The 27916-nt window shown below is 43.6% G+C and overlaps 1 protein-coding gene across 1 annotated transcript; it reads left to right on the top strand.

Moving 5' to 3' along the window:
- Nucleotides 1–79: 79 nt before the first annotated feature.
- On the top strand, nucleotides 80–26901 carry Syap1 (synapse associated protein 1). The gene is made up of 9 exons (XM_048336841.1): nucleotides 80–404; nucleotides 7112–7230; nucleotides 8821–8887; nucleotides 10854–10927; nucleotides 13528–13667; nucleotides 20718–20866; nucleotides 22381–22439; nucleotides 22852–22999; nucleotides 26700–26901. Exons 1-9 carry the CDS (start codon nucleotides 203–205, stop codon nucleotides 26825–26827), a joined length of 1086 nt encoding a protein of 361 aa, XP_048192798.1. The 5' UTR covers nucleotides 80–202; the 3' UTR covers nucleotides 26828–26901.
- Nucleotides 26902–27916: the final 1015 nt, after the last annotated feature.

Below are 27916 nucleotides of genomic sequence, written 5' to 3'. Positions count from 1 at the left end.
TGAGCAGGGGGCGGAGCCTTGTGCGCGGCACTGCGCATGCGTGCTGTCGGTGGCTACGTCATAGAGGTGTGCCCTCGGTGGAGCTGCTGCTCTGGCAACCTTCCCATTTCCGGCTAGCTCCGAGAGAGCGTTCTATACCTAACTGGCAGCTCCGGCTCGGGTCGCCAGCGAGGGGGGCTACGGTGCGGGCCCTTGGGGCGGGATGTTCCGAGGGCTAAGTAGTTGGTTTGGCTTACAGCAGCCGGAGGTCATCGACGGGCAGGCCCAGAGATGCGAGCAAGCCACGGGAGACCCTTCCAAGCTGACCCCGGAATCGGCGACGGAGGTGGAGGCGGAGTCCGCCGATCTGGAGCAGCCTCCTGCCGGGGAACAGGAGCTCCTCCAGCAGGCCAAAGGCCTTGGCAGTGAGTCGGGGAGACCCTGCACTTGGAAAGAACGGTCGCGCAGAGGGTGAGGGGTGGGGGACAGGGAGGCTTGTCTTTTGATTTGTTTTCCTAGAGGCGGGAGACTTTGGTGCGGGCCAGAGTGGAGCTTCATCCGGCCAGCGAGTCCTGTCCCTGAAGTTTCTATAGTACCGACGTTCTGCTGCACAATGCTCCTAGACTTTTGAAAGCAGAACGAAGCGATCTGGCACGGCATCTTCCAAGTTTGCCAAGGAATTTGTTGTTGTTGTTCCAACTCATCATTTTTCCTGTAACTCCGCCCTCACCCTCCCACGAACCATTGAGGAGCTTGAGTTGGTTTAAAAACAAAAAAAACCTGCTCCCTCCCTCTTTCCCCCTCCCTCGGGCAGACAAAAAGGTGGGGTCTCAAGTAAACTTGCCAGGGTCACAGAGTGGTTCTCTTTTTACCCTTTAGGTGGGAAAGGACCTACCAATGTATACAAGTCTCGGTGAGCTGTGCTTTGTGACTAGTATCTCACTTCATCTATTAATCATTCTTAATGCCTAGGGGGAATAAGCTCATAGTAATGCTGAAGTGGAATTTAAGCTTAGATCCTTCTAACTTCAAAGACTATGGTCTAGTTTAGTTGGCGATGGGGGATGGATAGACTCTAGGCATGAAGGATATAAACAGTAATGGATTCTAGAGACACTTTGGAAGACTTAAAAAAGAGTGACTGAGACAGTGAGACCTACAGTAGATGAGCAGTAAAATTGGGGAAACTACAGGAAAGGTGGGTAGTAAATGTAGCAAGTTTTAAGGATCTTTAAGGAGGGGGAGACAAGCTGGAGACTGAAGAAGAAACATTTCAGTAAGAAAGACCCAAGGGGCTGGGGATATAGCCTAGTGGCAAGAGTGCCTGCCTCGGATACACGAGGCCCTAGGTTCGATTCCCCAGCACCACATATACAGAAAACGGCCAGAAGCGGCGCTGTGGCTCAAGTGGCAGAGTGCCAGCCTTGAGCGGGAAGAAGCCAGGGACAGTGCTCAGGCCCTGAGTCCAAGGCCCAGGACTGGCCAAAAAAAAAAAAAAAGAAAGACCCAAGCATGCACTAGAAGTACTGTTGGGGGCAGAGAAAATAACCATAGTCTCAAATTGTGACACTACATTCCTCTACCCCAGGCTCCCAAGTACTGCACAAAACAAATAAAACAGTGCTGTGGAATAGAATCACCAGAAAGTAAATGACTATTGCCTGTGTTTAAAAAATAAAATAAAATTAGGAAGGAGCCAGGTGTCACCTGTAATCCTAGCAAGGCAAGAGGCTGAGATCTGAGGATTGTAGTTCAAAGCCAGCCTGGGCAGGAAAGTCTATGAGGCTCCTATCTCCAATTGATTACCAAAAAGCCAGAAATGGTCCTATGGCACAAAGTGGTAGAGAACTAACCTTGTCCCTGACTTTAAGACCCATGACTAGGACAAGAAATTAAAAAAAAAAAAGAGCTGAATGTATGTTCCAAAGGTTTGAGCAGATTGGTTTGAGACGAGCAGACAAGTAGTTAGGGTAGAAAAAAGTGGGATGAAGTTAGGAAAAATAGCGTGTAGGTTTACTGGATTCCATAGAAAATAAGAGAGCCATTTCCATTTTACCTAGGGTTTTTCTGTTAACCTGAAACTTCCTATTTAGTAACAATACCCTCTGAATATTTTTTTTTTTTTTTTGCAGTCCTGGGGCTTAGACTCAGGGCCTGAGCACTGTCCCTGACTTCTTTTTGCTCAAGGCTAGCACTCTACCACTTGAGCCACAGCGCCACTTCTGGCTTTCTCTGTGTATGTGGTGCTGAGGCAAGCACTCTACCACTAGGCCATATTCCCAGCCCCCTCTGAATATTTTCTAACAAGTGTTTTTGTTATTGTTTGTTTTTGTGCCAAGTCCTAGGGCTGGAACTCAGGGCCTGGGCACTTGCCCTGAGCTTTTGGGCACAAAGCTAGTACTTTACCACTTGAGCCACAGCTCTACTTACAGCCTTTTGGTGGGTTGAGATAAGAGCCTCATGTGCTTGCTGGGGCTGCCTTTGAACCACAATTCTCAACTCTCAGCCTCCTGAGTATCTAGGATTGCAGGTTTGATCCATTAGCCCCCAGCTTAGTGTTTTTTGGGGGGAGGGGTCATGATGACAATGTTGCTCCGTGTCAAGCTCTTGCTTACTATGGGCAAGGTCCTAGGTTCCATCCCCAGTACCAACAATTTATGTGAGGTTTTTTTCTGATTTTTTGTTAGCATATTCTAATAGTATAAGGCAAGTTTCACAGTGACATTTGCATACATGGATACAATGTACCTCATCAACCTCATCCCCTCTGTTACTTTCCTATGTCTACCCCTCTTCAAACAATTTCAGTAGGTTTCCTTGTTCTATTTTCATATATGTATATTAAAGTGCTTGACCATAATCAGTCTTTTTTGCTCTCTCTATACATCCTTCCCATCCTACCCTCCAAGAGAGTCTTTTTTATTCTCCTGTCCATTTCCTGTCACTAATGTTCTAGTGCATATCAATTGTACCAAAGGGTTTCTCCAGGGTATTTCACATTGCGCATATATTATAATCAGGATACCCCGTCTATTGATCTATGTTTCCCTGTCTCATGACCATCCCCTTATTGTTGTAAGGAAACTCATGAAAGCTCTTAAGCAATGTGTGTGTGTTTTCCAGTCCTGGGGCTTGGCTTCTTTTTGCTCAAGGCTAGCACTCTACCACTTGAGCCACAGCGCCACTTCCGGCTTTTTCTGTATATGTGGTGCTGAGAAATCAAACCCAGGGCTTCATGCATGCTAGTCAAGCACTCTTCCACTAAGCCACATTCCCAGCCCCTAATTTTGATTTTTTGCTTATCCACTGTTCATGACCTCCCTCCCTTTTTTTTTTTTTTTGCCAGTCCTGGGTCTTGGACTCAGGGCCTGAGCACTGTCCCTGGCTTCCTTTTGCTCAAGGCTAGCACTCTGCCACTTGAGCCACAGCGCCACCTCTGGCCATTTTCTGTATATGTGGTGCTGGGGAATCGAACCGAGAGCTTCATGTATACGAGGCAAGCGCTCTTGCCACTAGGCCATATCCCCAGCCCATGACCTCCCTCCTTTTTTGGTCAATCTGGATATGGAACAAAGGGATTTAGACAAAAGTGATATCCTCCAAAAATGTCTATAGGTAGAGATGGGAGAGTGACCGCAAATGGAAATGAAACTTTTTTAGAGATAATGAAAATGTCTTAGTTGTTTTTGTTTCTGTTTTTGTTTTGTGTAGGTCCTGCAGCTTGAACTCAGAGCCTGGGCACTGTCCCTGAGCTTTGTGCTCAAAGCTAGTGCTCTACCACTTGAGCCACAGCTCCACTTCCAGCTTTTTGTGGCTAATTGGAGATGAATCCTGCAGACTTCCTGCTCAGGATGGCTTTGAACCACGATCCTCATATCTCAGCCTCCTGAGTAGCTAGGATTATTAGGCATGAGCCACCAGCACTCAGACTCAGAGTGTTTATTCAGTGCTGGTCACACAGGCACCCTATGCCTGTCATGGGCCAAATGTTTGTGCTCCAAGAGGAAAAGCAGGTATTCAGCATAAACCATATTGTTCGTACAGTATAAGTACAATCAGCCATTCTTACTAGTTTGGGGAATGGTAGGAACCATCCAAGAAACCAAGTTTCAAGACACCAGCCATTTAGGCAACTGTGAAAGCAAGCCTTTTTGTGACTGGGAGTTGAAACAGTGGTAGAGTGTTTGCCTGACATGCACAGGGCCCTGGATTTGATACTCAGTGAGTCTTCCATGAGCTCCTGCTTGCTACACCCACCACCTTCCACATGCATGGGTGCGTGCACGCACACACACACACACACACACGGCAGCACCATCCTGCCCAGGGTATCAGCGGATCTCACCCTGAAGGCCTAGCACACCAGGACTGTTTCTTCTGCTCCATTCCCTGTGACTACTTCTGTCCACAAGGCGTGCTGAACTCCTCGGGGCTATCCTGGAGCCCTCCCAGCCGATGCTCTGCTTGTCATGCTCTCTTCCTGCTCACTCGCAAGTCATCAACAGCTCTCTGGAGACAGTTCATTCTCCTCTAAGTGTAACAGCCTTGGTTTAATGCACCTGTTGTTGTCCTTTGATTCTTTGATTTCCTTACTTCGGAATAAAAATAGACATTGCTTGAGGATAAGAACTGTGCTTTCTCAAACTTCAGTGAGTTCAGTAAACTCTACCTGGGAAGTCGCTAAAATTTGAGAATTGAGATTATTATGCTAAATTCCAGCTTTTATAATCTTTAAATAGTTGTACAAAGGTATTGCCATCAACAAATCTGTTTGTGACTACAAATGCATCTTAATCAGAGTCACCCTTTTCATTGTTCTCTCATAAAGTACCAGGTGTTTTTTTGTTTTTTGTTTTGCCAGTCCTGGGGCTTGAACTCAGGGCCTGAGCACTGTCCCTGGCTTCCTTTTGCTCAAGGCTGGCACTCTGCCACTTGAGCCACAGTACTACTTCTGTTTTTTTTTCTGCTTATGTGGTGCTGAGAAATCAAACTTCATGCATACTAAGCAAGCATTCTACCACTAACCCACATTTCCAGCCCCCAAATACCAGTTTTTATTTTGTTTTTCACCAATTCTGGAGCCTGGCTCACTCTCCAAATCTCAGAGTCCCCCTGTTTGCCTCCTCCAATGGTGGAACTGACACATGTCTCTCCAGCAAGTGTTATCTAATCCTGGGTGAACTCTGAAATATCTGGCTACAAAAGGGCTTTTATGTAGAGCCTTTCGTGCATCTTTCCAAGTCCCCAAGAAAACTGCTTTTGTGGTTTCGTTTTATAAAGGTGAAAGTTGAGTTGCCCCAGTTTTAATCTTGTACATATTTGCTCATTTTTTTGTTTTTGTTTTTGTTTTTGTTTTGTTGTATGCAGTCCTGGGGCTTGGACTCAGGGCCTGAGCACTGTCCCTGGCTTCTTTTTGCTCAAGGCTAGCACTCTGCCACTTGAGCCACAGCGCCACTTCTGGCCTTTTCTATATATATGGTACTGAGGAATCAAACCCAGGGTTTCATATATACGAGGCAAGCACTCTTGCCACTAGGCCATATTCCTAGCCCACTCATTATTAATTAGTTAAAAAGCATTTGTTTTTCTCTTAGGTTTTGCCAAGATTTCTGTGTATTCAAACTTACCTGGGATTTATCATGGAAATGTTAATATAGGAAATAGTAATCTAGGAAAGAAATAAAGATGGGATACCTGGGTCTAAAATAGAAGAAAATATACAAGGGACCTTGTTACTATAATGTTGGCAGGGAGATTACTCATGGAGATAAGTTAGAACTAGAGACTTGATAAGGGTGAGAAAAGGCCAGAACAGCTGTGCTCTCTGATCAGACTGTGCTAATGATCTTTGAAAGAGATTATCTTGTTTTATTACTGTTCTCGTGCTAGTTCTGGGGCTTGGACTCAAGGCTTGAGTGCTGTCCTTTAGCTCTTTCTCTCAAGACTTGTGCTCTACCTACCCCTTGAGCCATACCAGTGCTTCCAAAAAAGATGATTTAAAGGCCCCATGTGCCTGGCCAGTCCATTGAGAAAGTATTCTCGTTATTTCAAGTGTTTGTAATGAGGAAGATGTCTTAACAATTTAGTCTTTATTTTGCCCATCCTGGGTCTTGAATTCAGGGCCTGAGCACTGTCTCTGGCTTCTTTTTTGCTCAAGGCTAGCACTCTAGCACTTGAGCCACAGCGCCACTTCTGGCTTTTTCGATATGTGTGGGGCTGAGGAATCAAACCCAGGGCTTCATGTATGTGAGGCAAGCACTCTACCACTAGGCCATATTCCCAGCCCCAACAATTTTGTCTTACAAAATTTCTTTAAGGGAAAAAAATCTCAAAGTTAGCCCTGGGTTTTCCAAAAGCTTCCTCACTTACTGATTCAACTAACTTATGAATCAATAATATTTGGAAAAGAGGGGCTGGGAATATGGCTTAGCAGTAGAGTGCTCTCCTTGCATACATGAAGCCCTGGGTTCGATTCCTAAGCACCACTTAAACAGAAAAGGCCGGAAGTGGCACTATAGCTCAAGTAGTAGAGTGCTAGCTTTGAGCAAAAAGGAAGCCAGGGACAGTGCTCAGGCCCTGAGTCCAAGCCCCAGGACTGGCAAAAAAATATTTGGAAAAGAATTAGCCAGGCTCCAGTGGCTGATACCTGTAATCCTAGCTACTCAGGAGGCTGAGATCTGAGGATCACAGCTCAAAGCCAGCTTGGGCAGAAAAGTCCATGACACTTCGTTATCCACCAAAAAATGGAAATGTCTCAAAGTGGTAGAGTGTTAGCCTTGAGCAAAAGAGCTCAGCACCCAGGCCCAGATTTCATGCCTCAGAACTGACAGAAAAAAAGAATAAATTGTCTCTGTACTGTACTTGTATAGACTTTTTTCTCTTCCTTATCTCTAAATAATATAACTATGATTTACATAGTATTTTCATTGTAGTGGTATTGTAGATGGAGATATTTCTTATGAGACATTATGGGTAAATTCTACACAAATATTATGTTGTTTTATATAAAGGACTTCAATGTTCACAGATTTTGGAATCTGAAGATGTTCTGAGACAGATTTCCCGCAGATACTGATGGAAAACTATCGCAACCATTGTACTTGATGAAACATCCCCTTTTTATCCGTTGCAGATTATCTGTTTAACTTCGCAAGTGCTGCTACAAAAAAGATAACTGAATCAGTTGCTGAGACAGCACAAACAATAAAGAAATCTGTAGAAGAAGGAAAAATAGATGACATCATTGATAAGGTACATTTTACGCATTTTTTTTTTTTTGGTAGGTTGTGGCTTGATCTCTGGGCCTGGGCACAGTCCCTGAGCTCTCACTCTACCACTGAGCCATAGCGCCATCTTCCGTTTTCTGGTGGTAATTGGAGATAAGAGTCTCAAAGACTTTCCTGCCTGGTCTGGCTTTGAACTGCAATCCTAAATCTCAGCCTCCTGAACAGCTACAATTACAGGCATGAGCCACCAGTACCTGGCTATATATTTACACATCTGTTAGAAGTGGAAACCCATGAAATTTGTTAGCAGCTAATTTCATCCCTTCTGAATTTTTTGTAATCCAAGTAAGATACAATGTTATTGTGATAACATTTAATTGTTGAGATTCTTTTTCTTTCTCATTGTAGAAAAAGTGACTGAAATCGAAATTAGTTGGGTATAAATTACTTTGATTTTGATACAGAAGGCTGTGGCAAGAAAATTAGTAGTTAGAGGCCAGCCTGAGCCATATGGGGAGACCTTGCCTGAAAAAAGGGAGGAGCTGGGGACATGGCTCAAGTGGTAGAATGTCTGCCTCGCAAGGGCAAGGCCTGGAGTTCAAAACCCTGTACTACCAAAAGAAAGAAAAGAAAGAGAGAGAGAGAGGGAGGGAGGGAGGGAGGGAGGGAGGGAGGAAGGAAGGAAGGAAGGAAGGGAAAGCTTTGTTTATATTTTAGTATAGTTTACTTCCAATTATAATACAATTTAACATAGTTTAGTTTTATTTCATTTTTGTGGGTCATGGGATTTGAACTTGGAGCATGGGCACTGTCCCTCCCTGAGCTCGTTTGCTCAAAGCTAGTGCTCTACCACTTTAGGCCACAGTGCCACTTCTGGTTTTCTGGTGGCTAACTAGTGATAAGAGTCTCACCGACTTTGTTGCCCAGGCTGGCTTTGAACCGCAATCCTCAGATCTCAGCCTACTGAGTAGCTAGGATTATAGGCATGAGCCACTAGTGCCTGGCTAAGTTTAAATTTAACCATTTTAGGATATGTTTGCCTTTGTATGAGTGTGCGTGTGTGTGTGTGTGTGTGTGTGTGTGTGTGTGTGTGTAGGTGTGTGTATGGGTCCTAAGGTTTGCTTGAGCTCAGGGCCTGGGCATTGTCTCTGAGCTTTTTTGTTGTTGTTTTGTTGGGGTTTTTTTTGCTCAATGTTAGCACTATAGCACTTGAGCTTCAGCTCCACTTCCAGCTTTTTGGTGGTTAATTGGAGACAAGATTCTCATGGACTTTCCTGCCTTGGTTGGCTTTGAACCATGATCCTCAGATCTCAGCCTCCTGAAGTAGCTAGGATTACAGGCATGAGCCACTGGGACCTGGACTTGGTATGATTTAAGTTTTTAAAGTCCCAGCTCATCAAGAGCAACTGTTAAAACTCCAAAGGGTAAATTTGGTTTTTTGTGGGTTTTGTTTTTCCCAGTGCTAAGATGCGGGCTTCTAGAGGATTTTGTTTATTGTTAGTAATTCTTTGAACTAAAGTGGTCATCAGTTAAGCCTTAGATATTGTTACTTAGATATTTTTGCTATGTGTACTCTTTACTAGAATGAAAAGCACTGTCCTTTTCTTTTAAACAGACAATTATAGGAGATTTTCAGAAGGAACAAAAAAAGTTTGTTGAGGAACAACATACAAAGAAGTCTGGTATGGTACACATTTGCCTTACTTAGCCTGTTGTGTATATGCATGCATGTGTATATGTCCATGTGTGTTTCAGTGTGTATTTTATAGTGCTAAGGACTTAACCCAAGGCCTTGCACATGCTAGGCAAATAGTACCACTGACCTACAACCCCAGGAAGTCCCCCTATCTGCCACTAGATTTGATTAAGCACCTATATATGCTAGAACCATACTAAGGCTCTGAAAACACAAAAATGTGTATGAGGCTGAGTTATAGACCATTTGCTTAGCTTGTATAGGACCCTGGATTTGATCCCTAGCACCAAAAAAGTGTATATTAACCAGCCATCCTTTGGTCAGCACAAGGACTAGTGAGGAGAAGACACACCCATAAACCTTTAGGTTTAAAGAAAGGGATTAAGTGATTCCCAGTGCTGGGACAGTGAGTGAGGACAACCCCTCTAGGGAGTTGGCTCTGAGGGAGAGCATTTTGATTACACACAAATATTGTGTGTGTTTGTGTGTGTGCCAGTGCTGGGGCTTGAACTTGGGTGTTGGACACTCTCCCCGAGCTTTTGTACTCAAGGCTAGCACTCTACCACTTGAGCTACAGTGCTACTTCCAGCTTTTTCTGTTTATGTGGTGCTGAGGAATTGAACCCAGGGCTTCATACATGGTAGGCAAGCACTCTACCACTAAACCACATTCCCAGCCTTGTTTTTGTTTTCAGTATGGGGTCTCACTATGTAGTGGATACTCCCAAATGTCCTTTATGACACAATGTCTGCTACAATCCATTAATGATAATTCACTATGTAATAGAGGCACCCAAGTAATGTCCTTTATAATATTTACACACACACACACACACACACACATACACACACACACACACACACCGCTTGCCACAATTCAGTTAAGGATAATTACATTCTTTTCTGTATTTCTTAGCCTCATTTAATAGCTAACTTTCCAATACCTTTCTTTGTCTTTTATAACACTAAAGGTTTTGAAAAATATTGCTTCCTCTTTTTTTAATATCATTGTCTACATTTGGGCTTTTTCTGACGTTTTCTCACAATTAGATTTAGATTATTCATTTTTGGCCAGAATAGCACAAAGGTAATATTATGTTCATCTTAGCATACCATGTCTGAAGGCCCATCAATGTCTTTCTTTGCTGATTTTTTTCTGTTTTTTGGTCAGTCATGGGGTTTGAACTGAGGGCCTGGGCCCTGTCCCTGAGCTCCTTCAGTCAAGGCTAGCCCTCTACCACTTAGAGCCACAGCGCCATTCCCAGGTTTTTGGTGGTAAATTGGAGATAAGAATCTCGCAGACTCCTACCTGGCTACCTTTGAACTGCCATCTTCATATCTCAGCCTCCTGAGTTGCTTACAGGCGTGAGCCACCAGCACCCAGCTCTGATGGTTATTTTGATAATCTGATTATAATGTTGTCCAGATTCCCCTATGGTATCATTCACACAGGATGTATTTTGTTTTGATTTGTTTTAGGGACACAGTTTTGAGGCTTAAACTCAGACTCATAGTTGCTAGGTATTCTGCCACCAGCCCTTCTTTGCACTGATTGTTTTTGAGATAGGGCCTCGCTTCCTGTTCATACAGATGCCTAGACCATGATCCCCCTATTTTAGACCTCTTGTCTTAGCTGGGATGACAAATGTACACCACTACATATATATGCTCAGGATGACTTCAAAGATGGTTCCTCCAAATCTCAGCCTCCCAAATAGCTAGGAATAGAGGACTAAGTAACTGGTGCTCAGTTTAAGTAAAATTATTGTGACTAAGTACAAACATACATAAAAGTCATAAATCAATTAAGTAAAGACATTATAATAGATCACTTAATATTTGAAACTTACTAATAAATGGCTTTTTAAATAGTCAAATAGATACTTTCTCATTCTTTAAAATCATCGATTATAATATAACCATTGTAACCTATTTTTTTCACCTTCTGTACAGAAGTAGCTGTGCCCCCGTGGGTTGACAGTAATGATGAAGAAACAATTCAACAACAAATCTTAGCATTATCTGCTGTAAGTATCTATCTGTCTGCCTATATGAGATTAGAGAGAGAGAGAGAGAGAGAGAGAGAGAGAGAGAGAGAGAGAACTTTCTTCCTGTCATGGTACATCTCTGTCAGTATGACTTTATCCTTAGAAGAATTTTTTTCCCTTTTTTTCTTTTTTTTTTGCCAGTCCTGGGGCTTGAACTCAGGGCCTGGGTGCTGTCTCTTGGAGCCTCTCTGTGCTCAAGGCTAGCACTCTTACACTTGAACCACAGCACCACTTCCATCTTTTTCTGAATAGTTTATTGGAGATAAGAGTCTCATGGACTTTGCTTTCCTGAGCCAGCTTTGAACCATGATCCTCAGATCTCAGCCTCCTGAGTAGCTAGGATCACAGGTGTGAGCCACCAGCACCCAGCCTTAGACTCAGTTTTTAATATATTGTCACTACTAAATGGCTTTTGTTTTAACACTTTTCGTTAATTTGTTAAGTATGTAACAAATCGTGGGTGCTGCAACCCTTACTATCAGCTATCCTGAGCCTGAATTAAGCAACATGAAAAGAATTCACCTATTCAAGGGCTGGGGATATGGCCTAGTGGCAAGAGTGCTTGCCTCGTATACATGAGGCCCTGGGTTCGGTTCCCCAGCACCACATATACAGAAAATGGCCAGAAGTGGCGCTGTGGTTCAAGTGGCAGAGTGTTAGCCTTGAGCAAGAAGAAGCCAGGGACAGTGCTCAGGCCCTGAGTCCAAAGCCCAGGACTGGCAAAAAAGAAAAAAAAAAAAAAGAATTCACCTATTTAAGCCCCACGACAAAAACAAAACAAAAATGGATTCACCTGGCTCACACCTACAATCCTAGCTACTCCTACAATCCTAGCTACCTAGGCTGAGATCTGAGGGCTGAGAATACAAGTCTATGCAGGCAAGAACATTTGCAAGATTCTTAACTCCAGTTAACCAGCAAAAAGCCAGAAATGGCATTTGGCTCAGTAATGGTGGAGTGTTAGCCTTGAGACAAAAAGCTCAAGGAAAGCAGCCAGGCCCTGAGGTCAAGCCTTAGTACACACACACATACACACACACACACACTTAATGTTATCTTCAGTATATGGACATGGTTATTTCCCTTTTTTCCTTTCCCTGCTGCAGACATGCTAGCATAATGCCTTTTGCACCAGAAGCTTGGAGGAGGGCTAAGGTGTAGCCCAGTAATAGATCTCAGGCATAGCATTTTCAAGCCCCAGACTCAATCTCTTGCACCAAAATAATAATAATAATAATAATAATAAATTATTATATCATATTATAATATAATATAAAACAAACTTTACTAGGGAAGCCAAGCATGCTGGCACATTCTTATAATCTCACCTACTTGGAAAATAGAGGTAGGAGGATCGAAATTTGAGGCCAGTCTGGGGAAAGTTAATGAGGAACTTATCTGAAAAATAAAATGTAGCAAAGTGCTGATGGCTCACTCCTATAATTCTACTCAAGAGGCTGAGATTTGAGAATAGTGATTTGAAGCCAACTCAGGCAAGAAAGTCCATGAGAATTTCCAGTTAACCAGCAAAAAGCTAAAACAAAAACCAAAACAGCAGGATGCCCTGTTACCAGTGTCTCTTACCTGTAATCCTATCTACTTAGGAGGCTAAGATCTGAGGATTGCAGTTCAAAGCCAGCCAAGGCAAGAAAGTCTGTGAGCCTCTTTTCTCTAATGAACTACCAAAAATGTTGGAAATGGAGCTGTGGCTCCAATGGTAGAGTGCTAGCCTTGAGCAAATAAGGTCAGGGACAGCGCCCAGGCCCTGAATTCAAGCCCCAGGATTGGCAAAAAAAAAATCAGGAGGCACTAAGTTAGCTGGGGCAAACAGTTAAAAGCATTGCATGAATAAGTTGGAAGTGCTTTCAACTGAGTAAGCCCAAGGTGGTAACATGTCACTGTCTCTCCTTTCCTATGGTGTCAGCCACTCTACAGTAATAATACAATTCACTTATTTCACATCGCCCCATGAATTCACTGTTCCTTACACTTTGCACTAGTCTTCATATACCTAAAGGCACTGAAATGTGTTTTTATGATTCATCACTGTAATTTCCCAGATTAAATTTCCCAGCCTCCCAAGAGACAGGTGAGACGTAGAAAGCACAGGAAAGGGCCAGGCACTGGTGGCTCATGCCTGTAACTCTAGCTATTTAGGAAGCTGAGATCTGAAGGTCATGGTTCAAAGCCAGCCCAGGCAGGAAAGTCTATGAGATTCTTAATCCAATTAACCACCAAAAATCTGGATGTGGAGCTGTGGCTCAAACAGTAGAGCACTAGCCTTGAGCAAAAATGCTCAGAGACAGTGCCCAGGCCCTGAGTTCAAGCCCCAGGATCAACACACACACACACACACACACACACACACACACACACACACACACACACGAAAATGTAAGAAAGGAAGGCTCTGTTGTTCTCTCATCTATTAAGCAGGCAGGAAAGTGACAAGTTAGTAGACTTGGTGGCTGAAGGTTTTTGGTAGAATTCAATACTTGTTTAACAGATGATAAACTATGACCTGTTAATTGCACTTTGTGACTTTTCACCTGTATTCTTCCTCCCCCTTTTCATCAAAGGATAAGAGAAATTTCCTTCGTGACCCACCAGCTGGTGTGCAGTTTAATTTCGAGTTTGATCAGATGTATCCAACTGCCTTGGTCATGCTGCAGGAGGATGAGCTGCTAAGCAAGATGAGATTTGCCCTCGTCCCCAAATTGTAAGCACTATGTTCTCAGACTACAGTGGTAGTGTGCATGCTGACGTGATTGCTGTCCTGAATGGCCTTGCTGGTTATACCATGCACAATATCAGCAAGAATCATTGAAAGAGAGCATGGCCTCAAGACTCTCTATAAAGGGGCTGGGGATATGGCCTAGTGGCAAGAGTGCTTGCCTCGTATACATGAGGCCCTAGGTTCGATTCCCCAGCACCACATATACAGAAAATGGCCAGAAGTGGCACTGTGGCTCAAGTGGCAGAGTGCTAGCCTTGAGCAAGAAGCCAGGGACAGTGCTCAGGCCCTGAGTCCAAGCCCCAGGACTGGCCCCCCCCCCCCAAAAAAAAGACTCTCTATAAAAATAAATCCCAAAACCCTGCAGCAGCTCCCACCTGGCAGGATGCCATGGAATGCAAACCAAGTGCAGGAAATTTGGGGTAAGGTAGTGAGTACATTTCTTATCAAACTTGTTATCTCCTCTCTCATTTTTCTCCCACCTGTCCTCACCAATTCCCCCCCTACAAGTGCTCTTTTATCCCAGTTAGAAGGTAGAATAGCTTTTCCTTCAGAAACAGTAAATATGCCCTGTCTGGAAAACCAAATTCACATCTACAAAGCTCATCAGAACCTTTGCCTTTTCCCAAGCTGACCACATTCCATATTTGGTAGCTTCAGTAGCTGTGTTGTTCTTGTCCTTCCTGAGGATTTTCCTCCACCAAAGGCCCTTCCTTCTCCACTCTGAAAGTCCCTGCTGCTTAAAGCTCCAAAGCCAGCATGTATTCTGTGATGCTTTCCCATGGCCTCATCAGCAGAGGGCACCCTTGTCTTCTGCAGCCTCCCTTGGGCTTTGTGAATGTGGGTGTGTATATATTCTGTGATGCTTTTCCATGGCCCCAACAGCAGAGGGCACCCTTCTTTTCTGCAGCTTCCCTTGGGCTTGGTGAGTGAGTGTGTGTGTGTGTGTATGTGTGTCTGTGTGTGTCTGTCTGTCTTGGGGCATGACCTCAGGGCTTGGGCTCTGTCCCTGAGCTTCTTTTGCTCAAAGCTACTGCTCTAACACCTGAGCCACAGTGCCACTTCGGCTTTTTCTAAGTAGTTTTGTGGAGGTAAGTCTCATGGATTTGTCTTCCTGGTGTTGGCTTTGAACTTTGATCCTCAGATATAGGCCTCTTGAGTAGCTAGGATTACAGGACTGAGCCACCAGTGCCCAGCTCATGCTGGGTTTCTTGTTGTTGTTTGGGTAGGGGTTGTTTTTGTTTTTGTTTTGCCAGCCATGACGCTTAAATTCAGTCTCCCTGAGCTCTTTTCAAGGCTAACAGCACTCTACCACTTTGAGCCACAGCTCTACCTCCAGTTTTCTAGTGGCTAATTGGAGATAAGAGTCTCACAGACATTCCTGCCCCAGCTGGCTTTGAAACGTGATCCTCACATCTCAACCTCCTGAGTAGCTAGGATTACAGGCGTGAGCCACCAGCACCCGGCAGTGCTAGTGTCTTTTAAGTAAGCTTTCTTTCTTAGTCTGTGGATATTCCTTCTCCCAGCATTCTTATTCTTGTTCTGTGAATGTAGAGTCTTACAGTTCCATGAAGAGAAAAAGTCTAATTTTCTCCAAATACTCTTCTTTGCAGTTTTCTCAGAATCTTTGGGTGGCTGGAAGCCTGCTGCAAGTGGTAGAGCACTACTCACCTAGCATGCACAAGGCCCTAAATTCACACCCCCAAAAAAGGATCTTTGGATTGGGCTGTAATCATTTTGCAGATGCCCCTTACGTGTGTATACAGAAAGGGTCCTTGACCACTGCATGTTGCAAAGAGGCCCTTTGGACCTGAGACTCAATATAAATAGGTAGCAGAAAATCCTGACTTGTCACCAGTCAATATACAGCCCATCTCCTGACGCCTGTGGCTTCAATATGGTGAACTCTCAACTCCACCAGTCACGGCTGAGTCCACATAGTCAACCATCTGTGTCTGTTTCACGACATGCTTTAGTTGTCTCCCCCACACCTCTTGTGTGGAGCCCAGCTGACCTTCAGATGTGCCTGCTGCTACCTCTTGTTGCAGGGCCTTTCTGAGCATCTTCCCAGTAAGCAGGCCTGCTGCCCTCCTACCAGTGAGTGGCCCAGGGCAGCTTTCCCTACTCTGCAAGGAAATTATTATTTGCCTATTGACTTTTCTGTGCCCACTGTCTGCATGAGAGAGATAGTCAGAGAGAAAGTTCCTTCATCTTAGAATTTGAGATCAGGTCTCTCTTCTGTGCAGTTTACTTCAAGGGAAGACCATCAAGGCTCTGGACCCAAGTGTGTGCTCCATAGCTGTAGGCTCCATCCGCTTGACCATTCCAGTCACTCGCAGCCTGCCATATGTTGGGCTCCCTCCCTGCGGTGACTCTCATGTCAAGACTCAAGAAGCCCAACTTGCTGGGACTTGTAGCTTAGGGTGCTTATGACAGGATGTAATATCCATAGTTTTGGTTCATGATGATTCTGGAGACTCTGTCTGCCAACATTAATTTTAGATTTTTCAAAGTTTTTGAGAATTAATATGTGGCAATTGCCATTTCTCATTTGTCACAGATTAAAGGCTTTGAAAAAAATCATTGTTGTTGGTAGTGGTGATGGGGCTTGAACACTTTTAGCCACTGGTTTTCTGGTGGTTATTGGCAATAAGAGTCTCACCGGACTTTCCTACCCAGGCTGGCTTTGAACAGCGATTCTGAAATCTCAGCCTCCTGAGTAGCTAGGATTACAGGCATAAGCCACCAGAGCATGGTAGAATGAGTGCTTTAATTCCAGGTTTCTACTGCTGATTTTGGGGATCATTTAGAAATTATGGGGGTCTTATGGGGGGGCACGTTGAGACAGGGTCTCATTATGTAGCTCATGCTGATTTGAAATCACCTTCCCAAGAGTTGAGATTACAGGCATGAATCTCAACAACTTGACTTTACTTACTATATTATGTAAGCCCTTGTCTATTAGAAATGCTTACTGAAGCATTACGAATGAAAGGATATGACATCTGGCTTTTCCTTAAAATTTTCTAACCCTTACCTAAAGGAAAACATATGTACAGGAGAGAGGAAATATGTTGATAATCATGAAACTTAAATTCTATATATGGAGTTAATTTTTCTAGTCTTTCTGCTTTTGCTGAAAATTTCCATAGTAAAACAAGTCAGAGACGTGCATGAAAGTACATGCCTATAATCCCAGCACTCAGATGGCTAAGGCAGGAGAATTGTTAGGTTAAGGCCAGGCAGGGCTTTATGGTGAGACATTGTTCAAAAACAAACAAACCCCCACACACAATCTAAAAACAAGCCAGCCAGCACACAAATATAGGGCTTCTAAATTTCCCCTGACACACAGGTATGCAATGTGATTATTTGAAATAGTCTCTCTGGATAGAAGGAATCAGTAGTTATGAACACTTTAGAAAACAGTCCCTTTGCCCTTTATTTCCAGATGCACATTAGTATATTAGCACTTCTCCATGACAACGCGATGCCTGACCCAGATGAGGCCCCATCGTGTATTATGTGTCCTCAGGCTTTGAAAGCCTGAGGCTAGAAAGGAATTACACCATTTTCCCCAAGTAGACAATGAAAGCCGAAGTAGTCCAGTAAACAGGGCGGTGCTGTGCTCAGTTATGGCCTTACCAGAAAACATCTTGGAACCTTTAGTATATCTTCTCTATTGTGATAACGATTTCTGATTTCTGCTGTATGCCTCTTTTATATCAAGAGGGAGAGTCTAGAAAAGAAAGCTGTCTGAATGGTTGTTTTTGTTCATCAAGACAGCAGGCAGTGCCTGAGAGTCACCTTATAGACATAGTATATACCATGTTGAATGCTTCATAGAGCTGAGCTCCATGAACGCTCAGGAGGCTAAGATCTGAGGCAAGAAAGTCCTTGAGACTCTTATCTCTAAACACCAAAAAAAGTTGGAAGTAGTGTTGTGGCTCAAAGTGTTAAAAAGTTCAGGGACAAAGACCAGGCCATTAGTTTAGGCCCCAGCACTCCAAAACAACAATAATAATAAAAGTAGCTTTAAATGCCAGTGTCTCACTCCTGTAGTCCTGGCTACTTGGGATCTGAGGATCATGGTTCAAAGCCAGCCTGTGCAGCAAGTCCGTAAGAATGCCAATTATACACACACACACACACACACACACACACACACACACACCACCCCCCCCCCCCCGAAGTAGAACTGTGGTTCAAATGGTTCAAGGCAAAGCCCTGAGTTCAAGCCCTAGTACTGGAACACACAGACACATATACACACCCTCTGTAATTAGAATTTCTTAAGCAGGGAATTTTGAAACTATTAATACTACTACTAATTTCTATCTACCATCTAGACTCATGCTTTTTTTTTTTTTTTTTTTTTGTCAGTTAGAGGCTAGAATTCAGGCCCTGGGTGCTACCCCTAAGCTTTCAAGGCTAGCTCTCTACCACCTTGAGCCCCAGCTCCACTTCCCATTTTCTGGTGGTTAATTGGATACACAGGTTTCACTGACTTTCCTGCCTGGGTTGGCTTTGAACTGCAATCCTCAGATCTCAGCCTCCTGAGTAGCTAGGATTACTGGCATTAACCACCACTGCCCAGCAACTCATGGGGCTTGAACTCAGGACCTAGGTGCTATCCCTGAGCCTCTCTGTGCTCAAGACTAGTGCTCTACCACTTGAGCCACAGCACCACTTCCAGCTTTTTCTGTTTATGTGGTACTGAAGAATCGAACCCAGGGCTTCATGCATGCTAGGCAAGCACTCTACCACTAAGCCACATTCCCAGCCCGACTCATGCTTTTCATGCATTGGATAACCTGTTATTATTTATTGATGTTCACTCATCATTTCAGCAAACAGCAACCTGTTAAACCTGATTTCTAGCTATTCAACTCATCCTCATCACTGTTAAATGCTTATTTTCTCTCCAGGCTCATCTTGTTCTTTCCCTTCTCTAACCTTGCGATCCTCCATTTTCCATGGTATGAGTGCTTGCCCCTTTTAGTGGAAAGTAGTATTTAGAAAGCAACATCTGAACCGGGTGCTGGTGGCTCACACTTGTAATCCTAGCTACTCAGGAGACTGAGACCTGAAGATCACGGTTCAAAGCCAGCCTGGGCAAGAAAGTCCATGAGGGGACTGGGAATATGGCCTAGGGGTAGAGTGCTTGCCTTGAATACAGGAAGCCCTGAGCTTGATTCCTCAGCACCACATATATAGAAAAAGCCAGAAGTGGCGCTGTGGCTCAAGTGACAGAGTGCTAGCCTTGAGCAAAAAGAAGCCAGGGACAGTGCTCAGGCTCTGAGTTCAAGCCCCAGGACTGGCAAAAAAAAAGTCTATGAGAGTCTTATCTTCACTTAACTACCAGAAAACTAGAAGTGGTGCTGTGGCTCAAGTGGTAGAACACTAGCCTTGAGCACAGAGAGGCTCAGGGACAGCACCTATGCCCTGAGTTCAAGCCCCATGACCAACAACAAAAGAAAGAAAGCAACATCTGAGCACCTAGTGTTCTCATTTGCCATTGGGTTGTCACTCTTCCTCACCCTGTCAGAGAACACAGCTACGAAGTATGTATGCTCATTTATTTCTTTCCATGCAATGAAAACCTTGCCACTCTGTGTCTGTGGTGACACCTCACAGCAAGGATCACTGCCATTTTCCCTCTTGCCATCTTTCTAACTCCTTTTTCTGCCCTTAATCCTTTTGCCTTTTTAGTCTTTCTGCAGGTAACCTAGCTCGTTTGCCTCCATTCTCTCCTCCCCTTGGACTCCCTTCTGTCCCTGCTTGTCTCTCACACTCCATTCCAAAGCACTTTACTCCACTTGGAGTACCAGTACTGCATGCCAGACAAGTCTAAATATGCAGCCAACTTTGAGAACCACTGAGAGATCTCTGGTTGAACTCCAATTCAGGGGGCTTTAGGTATTTCTACTGTGTTTCGTTTTTGTGCTGGTCCTGGGGTTTGAACTCAGACCTGGGGCACGTTCCCTGAACTTTTGTGCTCAAGGCTAGCACCCTAGACTTGAGTCACAGCTCCACTTCAGGCTTTTTTTTATACCTGTCCTGGGGCATGAACTCAGGGTCTGAACGTTGTCTTAAGAGTTTTTGTGTTCACAACTCATGCTGTACCAATTTTAGCCACAGCTCCACTTCCAGCAATTTTTTGTGGTTAATTGGAAATAAGAGTCTCACAAACTTTCATGCCCAGGCTGGCTTTGAACTACGATCCTTAGATCTCAAGATCTGAGTCTCTTGAGTAGCTAGGGTTACACGTGTGAGCCATGAGTGCCTGGCAAGGTTTCTTTTGTTTTTGTTTTTTTAAGCAAGCAGAGGGCTTGCCTAGCATGTGTAAAGTTCTAAGTTCCATCCCGAGTGTTACACGGAAAAAAAACCTTCTATAATCATTTCCCACCTCGTCGCTAACTCTTACTAGTTGCTAGTTATTACTACCAACCATTTTGTTTCGTAAGGACAACACCCACAGTGCTTTCTTAGTGCTGAAAAGCACGTAATGGCCCAGGAACCAGACCCAGGAATCAGGCCCAGGAATCAGTAGATACCATTGGAGTCCTAGCTGTGCCTCTGGCTCCTAGTCTAGTCATACTGCCTCACTACCACCATGCCTTTTCTTTCTGCCAAGGGCTATGTTGATGTCATTTCTACCTAGAAATGCTGAGGCCTCAGTAGCTTTCTGTAACTTGCTTTTTATTGCTAGGGAGAACATTCCTGTTGTGTTTATCCTGTTGTTCAACTTTCCCTTGTAAAGGGAATGCAAATGTCCTTTGAACCTCACTGGGATTGCATTATGCTCCTGAGTGTCTTGCATTCCAGGGGCTAGGGGTGTAGCTGTTGTGGTAAATGTAGTGCATGTGTTGTAGCTGAAGCTCTGAATTCTATCAGAAGGAAGGAAAGGAGGAAGGAAGGGAGGGAGAGAGGGAGGGAGGGAGGGAGGGAGAGGGGGGGGGGAGAGAGGGAGATCATTGATTCTAGTCTCTGCTGGACAGAATTCTCACATGTGCCATTGTGTGTCTTTCAAAGGGTGAAGGAAGACGTGTTTTGGAGAAACTACTTTTACCGAGTCTCCCTGATTAAGCAGTCAGCACAGCTGACTGCCCTGGCTGCCCAGCAGCAGGCCTGTGGAAAGGAAGAAAAAGGCAGTGGCATTGAGAATGATTTGCCCCTGACAGGTAAACTCCAGAGGAAGAGATCACTGTGGCCAAAAAACATAATTACTGTAAAAATATTCTTAACATAGGTGACTTGTCATCGTGTATGTGTACCAAATATGTTGACATCACCATGTAGAAAAATTCTTTTCTTTCCAAAGGAAATTGTCATTATTATCTGTTGCTTTCTCTCCGACCCAGCTTATGTATTTTCTTTCTTCTTCTCTCTCTCTTCTCATTCCTTTTTATTTTTCTCTCCAGTGTTTATATCTCTTTTTGCCTTTACCATGTGACTTGTTCTAGCTTCTGTCTGCCACTCTGATTCAGACTCTTCCTCCTCTGTGTGTCTTAGACTTTCTTGCATCCTGGTTTCTTCAGAATGTGTGGTCTGCAGAGCAGAGCTACAGTCCACTTCGGCACTACCAGCTCTGTCAATTTACACATCTGACACTTTATTCTTGTGACACACTAATCAATCCTGGCTATAAGGGAAAGTGTTTAATAATAACAACCATTTGCCATCCATAATGAGATGAGATAATATCCACAACCATTTCCCAACAAATGAGAATTGGTGTTTGTATAATTTTAATTTTTCAGGAATACCTACTGTACAAAGATAGGTACGAATTACCACCAGACTATAATCCCATAAGAAGTAGGGTAATGTAGTTTGTGGAGTTTGAGAGAAATAAACAAGACAGAATGTCCAAAAGTGTGGGTTTGCACAACTAGGAACACCTCTGAAATTGCATTTAGAAACAGGGAAATTAATGAAGCTCATTCAGTGAAATTTGTCATTTTGCATAGATGTTAACGTGCATAAGAGTCTATCATTCTTTCTCATTCCTCAGTATTACTTTGATTCCAATATGCCATTTTACCAAATACTGCTTGTTTAGCAAATGAACATGAGACAGCATTCAAGTATTTACTGTCTATAAAGTTAACTAGAGAAAATACAGCTGAGAGAAAGAATGCCGGGCTTGGTATTTGTGTTCATTTCTGCTTTCTAGCAGTATTAACAGGAGAACCTGGTAAATAAACTTTATTCTCTTTAGCCTAAATGAAAGAGCACAATAAAATTTACCAACACTGAAACCCATGACTTCCTGCTGGAAATATTATTTAGAAGGGGCATTGATATGGTAACATATTAAAAATATTCCTCAAAGCCAGGAGTTTGACCTTGTGGTAAAGTGCTTGCCTAGCATGCACGAAGCTCTGGGTTCAATTCCTTGGTACCACATGCACAGAAAAAAACGGAAGTGGCACTGTGGCTCAAGTTGGTAGAGTGCTAGCCTTGAGTAAAAAGAGCTCAAGGACAGTGCCCAGGCCCTGAGTTCAAGCCCTAGGACTGGCAAAAATAAATAAATTAGTTAATTAATTAATTAATAAAACCTGAAAGCCAAACTTAAAGCTTATTTCTCAAAATGATTTAGTATCATCATACTTGTAGATATTTTAGCTGTTATTGTAATATATACTCAGAACTGAATCAAGCAATTATTGTCTCTTTTATTCTCACTTCTTAGAGGCAGTACGGCCCAAAACGCCACCTGTCGTAATCAAATCTCAGCTTAAATCTCAAGAGGTAATACAGTTTTACATTGTACCTAGTAGTTAATGTCTGGAAATGAAGTAACTGGGTTAACTATCTCTGATGCCATTTAAAATTGAAGAGGATGGGTTTGATCTGTTTGGAAGATGAGGAGACCAGTACCAGAATAGTCAACGACCTATAGCTGACACATGAGGCAATTTGCTGGCATAAATCATTCTCAATGTGCTCATTAGGGATTTTAGCAAATGGTTGGAATGATCTCAGCTAGGAAGGAGAGTAATAGCCTCAGGTGGTACTCATTTAGTTACCAAGCAACTACAAGGTAGTATTACAGCTAGCAAAACGTAGGTTGTAGTAAATTCTGAGCCAACCATAAGCCAGAATTCTAGCACATGCATGTCACATAGAGAACACTAACAAGAGCTCTCTTGTCCCATTTTAGGATGAGGAAGAAATCTCTACTAGCCCTGGCGTTTCGGAATTTGTCAGCGATGCCTTTGGTGCTTGCAACTTAAATCAGGAAGATTTAAGAAAAGAAATGGAGCAGCTTGTACTTGACAAAAAGGAAGAGGAGACAACTGTACTAGATGGTAAATTGTTGTTGTTTTTTTTTTAATGAAGAAACTTTATCCTTTTCCCAAATTTCAGAGTTGATTGCATAAAAGTGTTAAAGGCAATTGGTCAAAAATATATTGCACATTTTGAGCTGGGGATGTTGGTGACTCATACTATAATCCTATCTACTTGAGAGGCCGAGAACAGGAGGATTTGTGCTTAAGGCCAGCCTGAACAGGGAAAATCTGCAAGATTCCATCTCCATGGAAGGGAAACTGGAAGGATGGGAAGCCTACAAGTGAACAGAGCACAGCTCTAGCACATGCCTGGGAGAATCCTAAAAGGAGCTAGTGAAAAACGGGGCTAGAGGCATGTCTCAGCTGTATTGTACCAGCCCCAGTACCGTGCGTGTGTGTGTGTGTGTGTGTGTGTGTGTGTGTGTGTGTGTGTGTGGTAAGCTTTGTTTCAAAATTGATTCTTGGAGCTGGATATTGGTGGCTCACACCTGCAGTCCTACATACGTAGGAGGCTGAGACCTGAGAATTGTTGTTCAAAGCCAACCTGGGCAGGAGAGTCTGTGAGACTCTTATCTCCAATTAATCACAGAGAAAGCCGGAAGTGGCGCTGTGGCTCAAGTGGTAGAGTGCTAGTCTTGAGCAAAAAGAAGCCAGGAACAGTGTTCAGGCCCTGAGTTCAAGGCCCAGGACCAGCCCCCCACCAAAAAAAATTCTTAGTTACTGAGGATAATAGTTGGATGCTAACCTGAGCAAAAGTTAAGGAAACCTCCTCTCAACAAACAAGACAGGTATGATAGTCTATTCTTGTGATCCCAGCTACTTTAGAGGTGGAGGTTGGAGGATCATGGTCTGAGGCTGGCCCAGACAAAAATGTTGGGCCCTATGTGAAAAAATAAACTAAAAGCCAGGTGCTAAAGGCTCATACCTTCAGTCCTAGCTATTCAGGAGGCTGAGATCTGAGGATCTCAGTTCAAAGCCCATCGCTGGCAGGAAAGTTTGTTAGCCTCTTGTCTCCAATTAACCACCAGAAAAAGAACCTGAAGTGGAGTTGTGGATCAAAGCAGTAGCCTTAAGCTAAAGAGCTCAGAGACAGAGCCCAGGCCGAGTTCAAGCCCCAAATCGAACCAGAAAAAATAAGAAGAAAGAAGAGAGGTTTAGGAGATGAAGTGATTTGTCCAAGGTACTTCAGGCCCAAGGTCAAGTGACACTGAGTGGGATGGGAGTGGGACAAGAGCCTGTGCCAGGCGGGTAACGCTGCTGTCCTCCAGCCTTTTGCTGTGTGTGTGTGCGCGCGCGTGCATGTGCACGTGTGTATGCGTGCACACCAGTACCTGAGGTTTGAACAGAAGGCCTTATGCTCTTAGGGTTTTTTTGCTCACAGCTGGCACTCTACTACTTGAGCCATCCCTCCAGCCAAGCATTTTGCTGGCTAATTAGAGATGAAGACTTGAGGACTTGTCTGCCTAGGGCTGGCTTTGAACCTCAGTCCTCCGTCTCAGCCTCCTGAGTAGCACAAGTTTATAGGCAGGAGCCACCAGCACCTAGCTCAGACTTTAAAAGCTTCTCACTGTAGACATGTACAGAAGATTGTTTTCCTAGCCATTACATTCAGAAAGAGCAACACTTCCAGGAAGGATGAGCCTACCTTTTTTTTTTTTTTTTTTTTTTTTTTGGCCAGTCCTGGGCCTTGGACTCAGGGCCTGAGCACTGTCCCTGGCCTCTTCCCGCTCAAGGCTAGCACTCTGCCACGTGAGCCACAGCGCCGCTTCTGGCCGTTTTTTCTGTATATGTGGTGCTGGGGAATCGAACCTAGGGCCTCGTGTATCCGAGGCAGGCACTCTTGCCACTAGGCTATATCCCCAGCCCGAGCCTACCTTTTAAAAACTAATTGTAGGGGGAGGGAAAGTGGGAGAAACCGAGGGAGGGGCTAACAATGTTCAACAAGAAATGTCCTCATTACCTTACTTATATAACTGTAACCCCTCTCTACATCACCTTTACGAGAAAAGAAACGTTAAAAACTAACTGTAGCTGGGCACTGGTGGCTCACACCTGTAATCCTAGCTGCTCAGGAGGCTGAGATCTGAGGATGGCACTTCAAAGCTGTACTGTTTCTTGAGGGGAATTCTTGTTTTTCTTGGGCCCAGAGGGCCAAGTTCCTGGCTTGCTGGCTGGGCAACTTGCAGAAGAATTGAGTTCATCACTAGCAAGTGCCCTCTCAGGCTCAGAGTGCATCCAGGAAGCCAGCTAGCTGTCCGCACAGTTGTGCAGAGTGCCAGCTAGAACAGGAGCCTGGACGGGGAACCTGAACCCTGTCTGCATGCTGCCACAGCCAGGAAAAAGTCCAAAGGACAGACTTGAGAAGAAAAGGAAGGAGGAAGGAGGAAGGAGGGACTAGCCGGGTAAGGAAGTCAAATAGGCAAGTGCAAACCTGTCTGGTTCAGGCCCGCAGAGCCTGTCTTGAGATAGAGTTTTATTGTGTCGCCCAGACTGGCCTTGAGCTTTTGATCCTCCACTCTCTGCCTCCCCAGTGCCAACCCGACTGGTTTCTTATCAGAAACCAGCTGCAGGCCACCACAAAAGGAAGGAGCTCTTGAGCCCATGTGTTTTAAGCAACTTTCTCTTTTTACTGGTGATTATGCATACCCCTAGCAGAAGCCACAGGGGCCAGCAGGATTCCTGAAGCTCACTGCTCCAGGGGAACTGAATTTTCCCTGAATTCCAACCTGAGCGATGATTTGGACCACCTAATATTCTGCATATTGGCTCAAGAGCTAAGTTGTAGGCTCCTTAAGGACAGTTCCATCTTGTCTCTGTCCCTTCACATGAAGCTTAGAACTCTGCAAGCACTTAATGAAGTGCTTGTGAGATTGGTGCTTTCCCATACAGCACACAATGTCTTTTCCCTTGGTCACTCCTTCAGAAAAATTAAAACACTTTATTTAGTTATTTTAACTATAGCTACTGAAGCTACTTAATGTGTGTGTATGTCTGTATTTGTGTGTGTGTGTGTGTGTGTATGTGTGAGAGAGAAAAGAGAGGGAACCCAGCTCAATAGGTACTAAATAAGTGTTAACTGCTATTGCTACCATTATTCTCATTTATAGTGGTAAAAATTAATTTTCAACTAAATATGAATTAGTCATTTAAATAAAAGGAAATCAAAGCAAAACATGTGGAATTATCTGACCGCTTTGGTGCTACCTTTACAAGTTTATCTTTCTAATTACAATGTTCCTTGGTCTCTTTTAACAAAGTGTGTTCCAAGCCAGGCTCATACTTGGAGTCTTAGCTACTCGGGAGGCTGAAATCTGAAGGTCCAGGTTAAAGCCAGCTGAGGCAGGAAAGTCCATAATACTCTTATCCCCAATTAACCAGAAAGGCTGGAAATGGAACTGTGACTCAAGTGATCAAGAGCCAATATTGAGCAAAAAGAGATAAGAGATTGTGCCCAGACCTTGAGTTCAAGTCCCAGGACTGGCAAACCAAAAAGAAAGGGGGTGGGGGCATTTCCCTAAGCACTTCCACTGAAGATTCCTGAGACATTGAACTAGGGCTGTAGCCTGTGGGAAGCCCTGGGTTCCATCTCCAGCACAGGAAAAATAAAAAAGCAACTACTCTGACGAGGACTTTTGTTAATAAAGTTGACTGAATTTGTATCACCAGATTTAAGAGTTCAGAGAGAATCTTTGTTATCCTTCCCCTTTGTTTCTTGTAGAGGATTCTGCTGATTGGGAAAAGGAGCTACAACAAGAGCTTCAGGAATATGAAGTGGTGGCAGAATCCGAGAAGAGGGACGAAAATTGGGATAAAGAAATCGAGAAGATGCTCCAAGAGGAAAATTAGCTGTCTCTGGAAATAAAAGAATAGTTTTTAACATTGTGCAGACTTACATTAAATTCTAAATGTTGACATTCACCGAATCAAGACACAAGAGTGTAATTATATGTGATTCATAGTTATTCTTTTTTAAGCTAAAATTTTCCTCTTCTGCTTTCATTAAAAGTATATGCAACAATTATTCTAATATTCAAGAAAAGGATGGTAACATTTGTTTCATATAAATTAAATTTGAGCTTTTCTTATAGCTAGTGTAGATATCTTTGCACTACAGCCTCAAGTAAAATTTTGGAATTTTGTTTCTATGAAGTCAAAAATTAATTTATTCTTCAGTCATGGTTTTCTAAATATGTATATCATCTTTGTACTTGTGTTGTACATGAATGTTTAAGTACTTACCTAATGGATTAATTACTATCAGAGTGACCAAATTGTACCAAAGAACTGAAGCGGAAGCACTTTCTGACTATCTCCTTGCTAGGTGTTTTCTAAAATTCCATCTAAAGGCCAAAAGGTAAACTATTAAGCTAATTCTGCTGCTACAAACATCACCCAGTTAAGAAACTCTGTGGGGCTGGGGCTCTAGCTCAGTATTCGAGTGCTTGCCTAGTATGTACATGGCCCTGGATTTAATCTAGCACTGACATTTTTTAAAAATAGAAAAATAAATACTGTGTAAAAATATTTGCTTTTTAAAAAATTGATTTTTCCATGAGGCCTTTTGATGTCATTTTTTTTCTTTTTGTTCGGTGCTAGTATGATGCTAAACTCAGGGCCTGCTCGCTCTTGTGCCCTTTCTCTCCTTCCTTCCTTCCTTTCCCTCTCCTTTCCTCTTCTTCCATCTTCCCCTCTTTCTCCACCTTCTTAACTTGGGCAGGTGTACTACAACTTGAGCCACACTTCCAGCCCAGATTTTTACTAGTTAATTGGAAACAGAGTCCCTTGGACTTTTCTGCCCAGGCTGGTTTCTTGATTCCCGAAGGTCTCAGTCTCCGTTGTAACTAGGACTACACACAAGAGCCACGTGCACTTGACTCTTTCATTTAAAAAAAAAAACTATACCACCAATTTTACAGCAAGGTTTTTGTAGAAAGT

The sequence above is a fragment of the Perognathus longimembris genome, chromosome 28 (assembly GCF_023159225.1).
Source record: "Perognathus longimembris pacificus isolate PPM17 chromosome 28, ASM2315922v1, whole genome shotgun sequence".
Taxonomy (NCBI): domain Eukaryota; kingdom Metazoa; phylum Chordata; class Mammalia; order Rodentia; family Heteromyidae; genus Perognathus; species Perognathus longimembris.
The sequence above is the reverse complement of the archived record's forward strand: the minus strand, read 5'-3'. Positions and strand labels throughout refer to the sequence as shown.

Excerpts from the sequence above, each read along its gene's own strand:
- Syap1 (XM_048336841.1), top strand. The coding sequence starts at position 203 with ATGTTCCGAGGGCTAAGTAGTTGGTTTGGCTTACAGCAGCCGGAGGTC. Across the intron at positions 20,867-22,380 it reads GAATGATTTGCCCCTGACAG|AGGCAGTACGGCCCAAAACG; the intron begins GTAAACTCCAGA and ends CTCACTTCTTAG. Across the intron at positions 23,000-26,699 it reads GGAGACAACTGTACTAGATG|AGGATTCTGCTGATTGGGAA; the intron begins GTAAATTGTTGT and ends TGTTTCTTGTAG.